We start from the raw sequence: 12144 nt of genomic DNA, 5'->3' as shown, positions 1-12144 counted from the left end.
CCCCTCACTTGCCTTCTACCTGCCAGGCTGCAGCGAGCACGTGGGCTCTGGGATCGTGAGTCAGGTTTCAGGCCCAGCACTGCTCACCATCTGGCACCTGCTCTCTCTGAGCCCGGTTTCCTCTTCTGTCAACAGGCCCCTTCCCCGCAGGGCTGTTGTGAGGAATAAAGACAGTGCCTCTGAAGCACATGGCACAGAGCAGGCCCTTAGGAACCAGTAGCTGACACTGGAATTGGGGGGAAACGGAAGGGAGTCAAAGCTCCCAGCATCCCCCATTTCCTTGAAGGGGAACGACTGCCTTTTCTCCACAAACAGCCTTGCTCTGCCGAAAATGCCAGCTGGGGGCTGCCCGTGTCTCGTTTGCTTTTAAATTTTCAATAACGTGGTACCAGCTGCTCCAGTATTAGCTCCCTCACCACCAGGAAACTGCCTTTCTCCTGCTGCAATGCCAACTGGCAAAAGCAGAGTCCGTACAGGCCCTCTTTCCAGACAAACATGGCTATCAGAGCGCTGTGGTCTTGCCATTTCTGATGGGGGCCATCCCAACTTGTTTCCTCGCTGCCCCCCTCCCAAGCCCACCTCGCTCAGGGTGCAATCCAGTGTCTCTGCCTCCCTCTTCAGATCTGGGGCCTCCGGTCCTTGCCCAGGGCCGAGCTGGGTACCCGATCCTCCCCAGGGACAGCCCCACCAAGGAAGGGGCAAGGTGCTGCCCAGACACCACCGGGGAAGAAGACAGAGACCCGAGGGCGGAGGAGGCTGGCTCTGCAAAGCCTCCCAGTGCCCTGGAGGGTTCAAAGCCTGTCCTGGGCAGTGCAGTGGCATCCTCCTCTGCCCACCTCTGCCCTCCCCTCCCTACCGGGATGGTCCCCAAAGGGCTGCCAGAGGTGGAGGGAATGGCACTGCCCCAGGGACCCTGCCCAGTTAACTTCTTCATGTACATCGGTCCCTCGCTTCCTTGCTGCAGACCCCAGGCCACTCTCATCCCCATTTTACAGATGAGGGTGAGCAAATTCAGGGTAAGGTGCTTGTACAAAGTCAGGCAGCAAACAATCTCCAGGCCTCGGTCTCCTTATGTGTCAGATGGGTCACGGAGAGGATTTGGAGAGCAGCTGCCCTCTAAGTCCCCCTAGCACAGCCTGCTGACTTACTTGGACAACAGTCACTTTGGGGGGCACTAAAAGCAAGTACAGCCAACAGCAGCAGCTGATGGGGCCAGGAGCCTGGGAGAGCAGGCAGGGTGGGCTCTAGGAGATCACCCTAGCCTTCAGAGGGAGACACCAACCCTTCAGAGGGGGAGATCCTTCCAGTTGCTGTTTTAGGTTCCAGGATGTTTCCTAGGGTTATGAGTTTGAGGTGGGTCCAGGCATAACACTGGCAACTCTGAATTTGCTGTTCTAGAAGAAGGGAGTTTCTATGGAGCCAAGACACTACCCTCCTTAAGAGAGATGTCCAGGAGCCTGTCCTGGCAGGTGGGTGAAAGCACTGGGGACATCTCACACAACACCAGGACAGGGCTAGGTCCACTTGAGGGCCCTGAGCACACACCTGCATCAGGAGAGACTGACCCAGATGGGAGGTCAGGGCCAAGGCCAGTTTCAACCCAGGAATGGAATGAAGATGCTCCAGAGAGAGATACCCACCCACTAGACTCACAGAGCTTTCCCTCCAGCTCTCAGTTCCCGCAGATCCAGGCCCTGTTCTGGGGGACTTGGTTTGTTCAAGAATGATATAGGGTGAGGGTCTGGGGGGAGACTGACATGACAGGTGACCCCATTCCCACCGGCTCTGACTATCTCTCCGACTCCACATTAATAGATCTACTCTGTGCCAGTGAGAGCACTCGGCTTTCTCACAAACATCACTTCATCCTCACAGCAACCCCAGAGAGGGCATCCCTGTCCCCATTTCATAGATGAGGAAGCAGAGACCTAGCGAGGCAGAGACTTGCTCAAGATGGTTGAGTAAGTGGCAGAGCTGGGACTAGAATCCAGAATGTGATCTCTGTCCAGTGCTGTGCATATGCCATCTGTCTCCTCTCACCCACTGGCACCCCACCCCACCCTGCGCTGTGCCTGGAGAAGCGGGAGTCCAGCTGGGCTCGAGAACAGCATGGTCTGTGTGGGGCAGGCCCCTCAGTGCACTTGGCAGACTGACCCCTCTGTGACTGGCCACCTGCTGGCCCAGCACTGAGCACAGGCTAGGGCCATAAATCAGAGGCAGTCATGTGGCAGGGACGGGCACAGAAGATCCCATAAGAGGTCTGTTTCCTGGGCTAACAGACCAGGTGGCCTCCAGCTGTCCCCTGGGAGCAGCGTCAAAATCCAGCCTCCAGGGACTCATAGGATGGGATGCTTTCAGGGGAGCAGCCCTGCCCCATTGCAGCCTTGGGTGGGAGGGGGGAAAAGGAGGGGCGGGAGCAGGAAGGACGGAGCCCTGAAGAGAAGGCCAGGCAGGAGCTGTGCCCAAGTGGCCACTTGCTCCCTGCTGGCTGCCTTCCCCGCCCGCTCTCTGCTGCGGGCAAAAAGGCTGGGTCGGCTTACAGCTAGCATCCTACGATCCTACGGTTACTTCAGACGACCAGTCAGTTCAACTGGGGGTAAAAAACAGCCTGTAGACTTGCCCTTTTCACAGAGTTTGTGTACTCAGAACTCAGGCTCCAAGCAGGTCACGCAAAGACTCAAAACTCAGAGGCTCCCCAGTACCCAGCCCTCCCACTACACCCTGGCCCAGCGAGAAAGGAAGGAGAGGAAAGTCCAGGGGGTGCGCAGAATTCTTCACCCGGAGAAGGGGAACTTAGGAGCAAGGGGCTGTGGGACTGGGCTGGACGCTTCCCCAGGAGTCTGACCAGAGCACCAGACTAACCCTCTGGGCAGGAACCTGTGCCCATTGTGGGGCCACCCAGCCAGGCTGCCATTCACTGGGGCAGCGGCAAATGTTAGGTCACACCCAGGCCTCTCCCCTTGCTCCTGCCTTCAGAGCTGCCATTGTGTCTGGCCAGCCCAGCAGAGTTGAGCCCCTGTCCCTCCCCCCCCTCCTCCACACCCCTTCCCGTGACTTGAAGACTGTGGGAGATCCTGTCCTCCTCAGGCTGGTCTCTGACCTCTCTGTCCTCTGTTTCTCGGCCTTCATCCTGGGCAGCAACACTATTGCCTGCGTTGGAGCAAGAGAAGGAGAGTGGCTGGTGGAGCCGGCTGGGCGTGGGCCGAGGCATGGGGGGAGGGGCCCAGGTGATGGCAAAGGATGGGTCTCTGTGGGCAGCGCCCCTCCTCCTGGTAGCTCACCCTCCTCCACCCAAAACGATTGTACAGCAGAGGGCAAAGGGGTGAAGGAGCATGGAGCTGCGGGGGGGCCTCACTTGGAGCTGGGAGCCGGGTGGTCTGCGTGGAGGAAGGTGGCGGTGGTGTAGTTCTGGAAGAGAGGCTGTAGGAACATCCCGATGGTGCCAAAGACACAGACAAAGACGAAGATCCAAAGGAACAGGCGGTCGATCACCATGGCGACATACTTCCAGTCTTCACTCACCTGGACAGAGACAAACGGTGCCCAAGTATATTAGTCACATGACGCAGGATAGGAGTGGAATGGGTATAAGCAGATATCACCTTACACTTACACACACACACACACACACACACACACATCACTACTCTCCCTCCATGATCCTAGAGTAACCTTTCCAAGTGACCTTTCCGCAGCCAGGGCGTTAGAGAGGCAACCCATCCATGTTTCTCTTTCAGGTTGATGTTTCTCTCCCTCTTTCCCTTCCTCTCAGCTGAGGATTTAAAAAAAAAAAAAAAACACCACGAAAAACGGTGTGGCTCAGTTGGTCAGGCGTCATCCCATGCGCGGCAAGGTTGCTGGTTCGATTACAGTCAGGGCACACACCAGGGTTACGGGCCCGACCCCTGGTAGGGGGCGTGCAGGAGGCGGTCGGCCCACACTCTCACATGGATGTTTCCCTGTCTCTCTAAAAAAATCAATAAAAAATCTTTAAAAAAAAATAATTAGACACTGGTGGGTGCTTACAAGGAAACAAAGGACTGACATAAAGAAATGGAGGGGATGATGTAATTTAGGATGTGGTCTGGGAAAGCCTCTTTCAGGAAGTGACATTTACGGTAAGAGCTGATAAATGAGAAGGAGCCAGCCGTGGCAGGAATAAACTGAAGAAACAATCAGGCAGAGCCACACTGAGGGACCTTCAACCGGCCTGCACCCTTCAAAAATGTTTATACCATGAAAGACAAAGCTGAGGAACTGGTCCAGATTGCAAACAACTAAAGAGGCAGGAAGATAAAATGCAATTCAAGATCAGGGATTGCGGGGGGGATGATGCTGCACAGAACGTCGCTGAGAAAATTAGAAAATTTTTAATATGAACTTTAGATATTGTACTGATGCTAAAATTTCCTGAATTTGATCACTGAACCTGGGTCATGCACGGCAATGTCCCTGTTCTTAGGAGAGGGACACTGAAGCATTTGAGATAAAGAGTCACAATGTCTACAACTTACTCTCAAACAGCATATCAAAAATTAATAATAATAATAATTTCTAAAAGGAAAAAAGGACATTCCAGGCAGAGAGATCAATATGTGCAAAAGTCCTGAGGCAGGAAAGAGCTTAGCTTGCTTAAAACAGTCAAGCAGATAAGCCAGTGAGCTGAGCGAGGGGGAGAAGGCACAAGGTGAGGAGGAGACACTGTCTATTTGGATGGAGGAGCACAGGAGCTGACTCAGGGAGACCATTAGGAGTCTCTGCCCTGATTCAGGCAAGAGCTGACAGAGGCCCGCAGCCTGGGGGGGTAGCATGCAGATGGTGCAGAAAGGGTGAAGCCGAGGATTAGGTTGCAGATTGTGCTCATAGGTCAGGACTTCTGATGCTTTGGATGGTGGGGGAGGTAAGAGAGTGAGATGTCGAGAATCACTCCAGGTTTTTAGTCTGAACCATCAGGTGGAAGGTGATGCCATTTACTAAAAGATCAGAAGAGGAGTGGGTGGGAATGTAGATCAAGCACTCCATTTAGGACATGGTAAGTTTGAGATGCCTGTGAAGCATCCAAATAGGTCACTGCATCCTCAGCACCCAGCTCAGTAACTGCACATGACATGAGTAGACTGCAGCAGGGGGGCAGCTGGCCCAGTCCCTGCGCCTGGCTGTTACCCATGCATCCCCCACTTGGCCTCTGCTGGCTCTGGGGCTTCCACCCCATCGTCTCCAGCCTGGGCAACACCTCTTCCTCCACCAAGACCTGCTCAAACGCCAGGCTCTGATGCCCCCCTTTTCCTCCCCCCAAACAGCAGTGCAGGAGCTGGTGCTTCTTCACCCTCAAACTGGAATGGCAGCGACCCAGTAGAAACCTCGCTAGTCACCATGGCAACAGCTGAGCAGCTGCCTGGAACTAGCCAGGTACCCAAAGACTGAGCCCCGGGCAGGGCCAGCCACAACCCAAAGGGGGGCATGTCAACACTTCATACTTGGGTCTCAGATTCAGAAACCATGGGAGTCCCCTTTCTGGGGAGCTGCCCTAGAAAAAGCCAGCTGTGCTGAAAGCTGGGGGCGGGTCTGGGAAGCCCCAGCCTCCACTTGCCCCCACCTCCATAAATATTTCACGAGGCCATTCCCCTGGACCCAGAAGAGCAGAAACGGTATATTGATTTGGGACTGTCCTCTTCTCCACCAGCAGGCTCTTGGAACCTCTTAACACCCCCCCACACCCCACCCCACTCCTCCTACCGCCTTCAATTTTACCCACCCCACCCCCCACCCCGCGGGGCACACAAAGGACTCAGTCTCCGTTTGTGCTAAGAGCTGAATATTAACAACTTGGACTTGGGAATGCAAGCCGTGGGCAGGAACTCGGGGACACGGCCACAGGCCAAATGCAAACCCAGAAGGGCCACCTCCCCTTCCTGGCCGCCCTCCTGACACTAATGATGCCCCAGGTGGGGCATTTTGGCCCTGGACGCTAGCCCTCAGGGAGCCACAGGGTCACCCTGTAGGGCTCCAGCTTAGGCGCCTCCTCCCTGAAGCCAACCGCGCAGGCCCGCAGCCGCCAGCGGACACATTTCCCGCATCCGGCCAGTCAGACTTGCGCGTCTCTACCCTGCGGCTGCCTTGCGGGTGCCGCAGCCCCGCGCCCCAGGCCCCGCGAACACTCACGCTCTGGTCGTCGTCCTCGCTGCGCATGCGGTCCGCGATGAAGCGCACGCCGTCCACCGCCTCCCGGAGGCCGCAGCCGCACGGCCCCCGCAAGCGCCGCGGGCCGGCTGCGGGCGCGCGCTCCTCCGCGAAGGCCCCGGCCGAGCCCCGGACGGACGCGCGGTTGACGAAGCAGGTGCAGGAGTCGGCGCCCCGGGCCTCCGGGAAGAAGGGGGCGCCCGCGGCCTCGCGCTCGCGCTGGCGCCGCCTCTGGCGCAGGCGCTGGCGGGCGCAGCGGTGGCGCGGCGGCTGCATGAAGAGCAGCGCGGGCAGCTTCTCCAGGAACACGGCCTTGACCCAGGGCGCCATGGTGTGCGTGGTGGGCGAGCGGTGGTGCACGTTGAGCACGCACACGCTGGTGACGATGGAGAAGGTGACGAGCACCATGGTGAACATGAGGTACTTGCCCACCAGCGGCACGTCGAGGGACGTGGGCGGCACGATCTTGGAGATGAGCAGCAGGAAGACGGTGAGCGCCAGCAGCACGGAGATGCACAGCGTCATCTTCTCGCCGCAGTCGGACGGCAGGTAGAAGACCAGGATGGCCAGCGAGGTGATGAGCACGCAGGGAATGATGAGGTTGATGGTGTAGAAGAGCGGCTTGCGCTTGATGATGAAGTCGTAGGTGATGTCCACGTACGTGGAGTCGTCGGGGTTCTCGTTGCGCCGGCCCGGCAGCGCCACGATGTCCCACTCGCCGCTGGGCGTGAAGTCGTCCAGGCTGGCCACGTCGCTCTTCAGCACCAGGTCGATCTCGGTGCGGTCGTAGGTCCAGGAGCGGAACTTCATGGTACAGTTCTGCTGGTCAAAGGGGAAGTGCTTTACTTCGATCTTGCAGGCGCTCTTGTAGATGGCGGGGGGCAGCCAGAAGATGCTGCCGTCATAGGAGACCACGGCGTTGGAATAGAAGGACACCTCGTACATGCCATCAGCACTGCCAAGGGATGAGAGGAGTCGGCCCTGGCCTCAGGCGCCCCCACCCCACCCATCAACCCAGCCCTGCTCGCCAGGCGGGGGGAGCCAAAGGGAGATGTTGGAGGGGAAACCCGGCCCGAGGGTACCCATCCAGAGTACAGGGCGGTGGAGCAGGAACTGAGCGAGAACGGTATCTGGGTGGGTTTGTGGGGAGAAGAGGTGTTCCCTGGAGGCCCCTCAGAGATGAAGAACTGGATGAAGAGGGACAGGGACACGTCTGCTACTTGTTACGTATTGTGTAAGTTGTTTGTTTCAGGTGAGGGTGGAGAAGCTGGGGGAGCCAGGGAGGCCAGAGTGAGGCACCACAAGTAATGGAGGGGGACAGAGGCAGGTGGGAGCAGGAGATGGTCCCACTAGTGGTTTTGGATCTTGGAGGTAAGAGGGGTTATTTCAGGAGAGGGGATGGAACCTGGAGGAGAAACTGAGACCTCCAAGTTCTCTAATCCTGTCCAAGCCTCCAGGAAAGCCTATTCTTGAATCAGTTTAGGCCCTGGGGGCTGGCAATCCTTGTTTGCATCCCACTGCAGCTCCAAACACTGGGACTCCTCATTGGCTGAGAGGGGGCTGACCATGGGCCAAGTCACCTTGGCTGTCCATATTATACCTCACTGGTCTGGGTCTGTCTATCTGGGTAATAAATGCATCTATGCCAAAGAAAAATCTCTTCTCTACACCCAGCATGAGCTGATTTACTTTCCCCAAGACCCCTTCCTTCTCTAAGCACTCCCATGGTCTCCCCCAGCCTTACCATTGCTCCCAAGTCACCTACTTGTTGTATAGGACCACATCTGGGAGCCAGATGTGTTTGGAAGGGAGTCGAACTTTCTTCATGTTGTCAAACTCCTCAGGCTTCCAACTGAGGCGATAATCTTCCCATTCCTGGGAAAGGGAGAGAGGGAAGCAGCACCAACCTCTGCCCTGAGAGGGGCTCAAGGTCAAAGACAGGGACAGGAGGGGGCCCATCTGGCTTGAGGCCATCACCTTCCCACAGTGACTTCTCTGCCCAGCAAATGTGACTCATAAAATGCTTTCTCATTTAATTTTCACAGCTAAGCCAAGATATAAGAATCTACATTTTACAAATGAGAAAATAAATCTTGCAGAGTTTAACATGTTCAAATCACAGAGCTGGTGCGTGGAAGAACCAAGATTCAAATCCAGTTATTTAGGACTCCAAAGTCTATACCTTTCTGCCTCTCTTCAGGGGATTAAAAGAGGAGAAAGCACTCATGGAAAAGACAAGAAAAGAGGAAAGGAGGAAAGAGAAGACCAGGGGTATGGGTGGGAAGACCACTAACCTGGGTCAGCCAGACATTAGTGGTCATGATCTGCTCCCGCTCATGCTGCAGGAAAGGAGAAGCTGCTGAGAAGACCCTCCAGCTTGTGGGCCCACCACAACCACCCATGGTTCCTCCCACACCTCCTAAACCTTGGGAACTCCAGAGGAGTAAGCACAAACATGAACACATTCTGGCTGTGTTGACTTCAGCAGCTGGGCGGAGAGTTTGGGACCCCCACTCACCACACTGATGAGCTGGGCCAGTGATACCATGAGCTGTACCGTCACCAGCTCAGAGCCATTGGTGGCTGGGCGGATAAGCTTGTTGTAGCGGGAAGGATCCAGGAGATGCTCCACCAGCCGCTCCTCTGTGTCTGTGCCCCAGACTCCTGGGCAGGGGTTGAGGGGCAGGAGGTAAGTAAGTAGGCAAGAAAGGTCCACCCAGGATCCCACTCTCCCTAGGCAAATGGGGCAGCCCAGGCCCAAACAGGAGGCTGTAGCTTCCCAACGATCCATCCCTAAGGACACATCAGAATGCTTAGGTTACCCCATGAAGGCCCCTCATAGAGAAACTCCTCCCTGAGATCACTGACCAAGTGGCCCCAACAGCCCTACACAGATTCCTCCAGACTAAGAAACCATTCTGCAAGGATTAGTGGAGACCTGCTCTTCCTGCAAGGTCTCAGAGGGTGGTTTCAAGAGAAATCCATGTTTCCATGGCTTCTCCTAGAAGATATCTACAATTCAGGGAAGGTTTTGGAGGGTGGTCAAAAGGGAACAGTTATTCATGTCCCACCACACACGCTTTCCCCTCGGTCAGTGCTCATCTGTGCATGCAAGTCCCATTACGTGCCTCCACATGTGGAAGTCTCATTAGGTTGTACATTCCCTTTGCTCCTGCCCTTCATACTTTCTATCACCTTCCATAACTCTGCACAAACACACCCCACCCCCTCAGAGTGCTCCTCCCTGGCCCCCAGCGCTCATTCCCTTTCAAGTCTTCTGTCGCACCTTATGAGACAGTTGAAAAGTCACCTCTTTCCCCCTCCTGCCTTGCCCCTGGGGAGTGACCAGAATCAGGAGCCCGATGTGGTGGACAGGAAATGATGGAGAGCCAAAGGAGGGTGCTGAACCAGGTACATTTCTTGATATAATGTTTCCCAAGAAGTCAAATGGCATCTCAGCTGCAGAGACTGCTCTCCTGCTGCCCTAAAAAGCCTGGGGAGATTGCCCTCCCTCCTTCCTCTGTGTGTCCGCACCCTCCCCACCACCACTGCCCAGGTTGCTCTCTCTTCCGTGCATCGCTTACTCCTTAGGGTATGTCCTCCCAGGGGCTCCCTGCAGGCCCCAAGGTCTCTCCCCTAACCCCCAGCAGACCCCCCACCTCTAGGAATCCCTTCCCTCCACCTTTGAGCCTCGCCGGGGTGAGACGGCACAGCGACCTGTGATTACCTGAGCACAGCCGGAGGAGGCCGAAGGCGAGGAGCAGCGCCGCGGGCCCCGAGCGCCAGGCCATGCTGCGGGCATAGCTCTGCGCCCGACCCGCACCCGCGGAGCGCGCCGCCGGCTGGAGGGCCGCGGGCGGAGCGCTGTCCGCGGTGCTGAAGCCGAGCCCGCGCTCGCGCCGCCCGCACCCGCTGGCAGCTGGGCCCCGGCGGTGCTGGTGGCCTTCGGCGGGATGCCGCGGTGATTCTGGGGCGTGGGGAGCGGGCTGTGAGAAGCGCCGGCTTCTCTCCTACCCCGGTGTGAGCGGCGGAGGCTTCTCCCGCGGCTCTTCCCGGGAAGGCGAGCGGGACAGTGCGGGGGAGGAGTCTCCGCCCGGAGGCGGAAGCGCCGGGACCCAGAAAAAGGGGGTCTCCCGGAGGGGCTGTTCTTTCGCTGCTCCTGGTGAGTTAGCGCGTGTGTCCAGCGAAAGAAGGGCGGCTCACAGGACTGGGGGGGGGGGGGGCTGTGAAGCCCCGGAGCTGGGGCAGGACGTGGAGGTCCTTTGAGAAGGGCGGGGGCAGCGCGAGCCGGCAAGTAGGTCGGGACCCGCTTAGTGCCCAGGGACCGCGCGCGGGGGTGAGGCTGCGGAGGCGGGAGGCGCCTCTGGAATCCCGCCTCCTTTCTTCCCTCCCAACCCCCCGATGGCCCTGCCTCCGGGGAAGGCTGAGGGTGCAGCGGGGAAAATGCCCTAAGGGAAAGAGACGGGGCTGCGGGTTTGCTAATTTTAAGAAAACAAACAGCTTTGGAGTCTGGAAACAGGGTCCCTCGCCTGTCCCTTTCTCTACCTCCCGCCATAAAATCCCTAAAAGGCCGAGCTTTCTGTCCCCTCCCAAGAGGTCTACGGTGAGGACTTCTGGACATAGCCTGAAAGGAAGGTAACCTTGAAGGTCTTGAAGAGTGGAAGGAAGATAGTGGCTCTTGTCAATTAGCCTTTCTCACCCCCATTCCCCTCCACTCCCGTCTTTGGCTTCTGTGTGACGAGGGGGATCAGAAGACCCTTTCACAGAGGCCAGCCCAAGAATGAGGCTGACACAAAGGAAAGCAAAGATGAGACAGAGAGGTGTCAAAATTCAATGACATCTTTGATCTTGAAAGCCCTGAACTTTTAGCTTCTGAGCCAATAAAATCCTTTTTTTCTTAGGTGGATTTTTGTCACTTTCAACCAAAAGACTCCTGACTAAAGCAACCTTGTCATATATCAAGGCTCTGTCTTATTCCATCTCTGCCTACATCTTCAACCTCATCTGGACCCCTGCCCCCAGCTTCGTACTTCAAATATTGGCAATGTCTTTAAGACCCTTGAACATTCTGTCCCTTCCACCCTCCACACTTCAGGGCCCTTCAAGCATATAGTTTCCTTGGCTCTTGTTCCCTTTTCCCCTCAACCACCATCTACTTAACTTTGACCATCTGGCAGAAATGTCAGTTCCTCAAGGAAGCCATGCCTGACTAAGGACTAGATCGGGTGACTTGCTATATGTTTCCAGAGGATGTCCAATGAATAAATGAATCAGTCTAAGGCTGTGACTGCCTCTCCTGCTAGATCGTGAACCAGCACAGTGCCTGGCATATTGTGAGGGCTCAACAAATAAGAAATGGGCCAGTAGGGGACTGACACCTTTTCACCTGTGGAGCAACATTCCTCTCTAAAAGCTCAGTTGCTGGGCTCTGGCTCCACAGCGCAGCTGCTGTGCCAGCCGGCTTCTCGGACCATGGCCAACACGGAGCACGCTTTCATTACCATTAGGCCTGACAGTGTGTGGCGTGGTCTGGTGGGTGGCATCACCAAGCGCTTGGAGCAGATGGGGTTCCGACTCCTGGCCAGAAGTTCCTTCGGGCCTCTGAGGAGCTCCTGAAGCAGGGCTGGTAACGTACATGAACTCGGAGCCTGTGGCGGTCATGGTCTAGGAGGCACTGAATGTGGTGAAGACGGGGAACGATGCTTGGGGAGGCCAACCCAGCAGACTCTAAGCAGGCACATTCATGAAGACCTTTGCATTCAAGTTGGCAGAAGCATCATTCACAGCAATGACTCAGTAAAAAGCACTGAGAGAGAAATCAGCCTATGGTTTAAGCCCAAAGAATTGGTTGACTAAAGTCTTGTGCTTTTGACTGTGTCTATGGATAAGATCATCAGGCCCCTTTGGCTCTCCTGGGATGTGTCCCTGGACACAGCTCCCTTGACTTGGAAGCAATAGAATCAA

General features: G+C 56.3%; 1 protein-coding gene across 2 annotated transcripts; it reads right to left on the bottom strand.

Annotated features, from left to right (window-relative positions):
* Positions 1–2618: 2618 nt before the first annotated feature.
* Positions 2619–10510, bottom strand: CHRNB2 (cholinergic receptor nicotinic beta 2 subunit; the record flags this gene model as incomplete). 2 transcript variants are annotated; one of them, XM_081121055.1, is made up of 7 exons in its annotated part: positions 9908–10510; positions 8699–8844; positions 8475–8519; positions 7946–8055; positions 6163–7135; positions 3356–3522; positions 2619–3150 (listed from the first exon to the last, which is right to left on the bottom strand). In XM_081121055.1, the coding sequence occupies exons 1-7, from the start codon at positions 9969–9971 to the stop codon at positions 3144–3146; spliced, it is 1512 nt and encodes a 503-aa protein (XP_080977181.1). In that variant the 5' UTR covers positions 9972–10510. The 2 variants fall into 2 exon arrangements, with proteins under 2 accessions (XP_080977181.1, XP_080977182.1); XM_081121056.1 differs by lacking the exon at positions 2619–3150 and having other exon boundaries at positions 3352–3522; positions 9908–10234.
* Between the last annotated feature and the right edge of the window lie 1634 nt (positions 10511–12144).

This window comes from Miniopterus schreibersii, assembly GCF_964146895.1.
Source record: "Miniopterus schreibersii genome assembly, chromosome: 19".
NCBI lineage: Eukaryota > Metazoa > Chordata > Mammalia > Chiroptera > Miniopteridae > Miniopterus > Miniopterus schreibersii.
The sequence above is the reverse complement of the archived record's forward strand: the minus strand, read 5'-3'. Positions and strand labels throughout refer to the sequence as shown.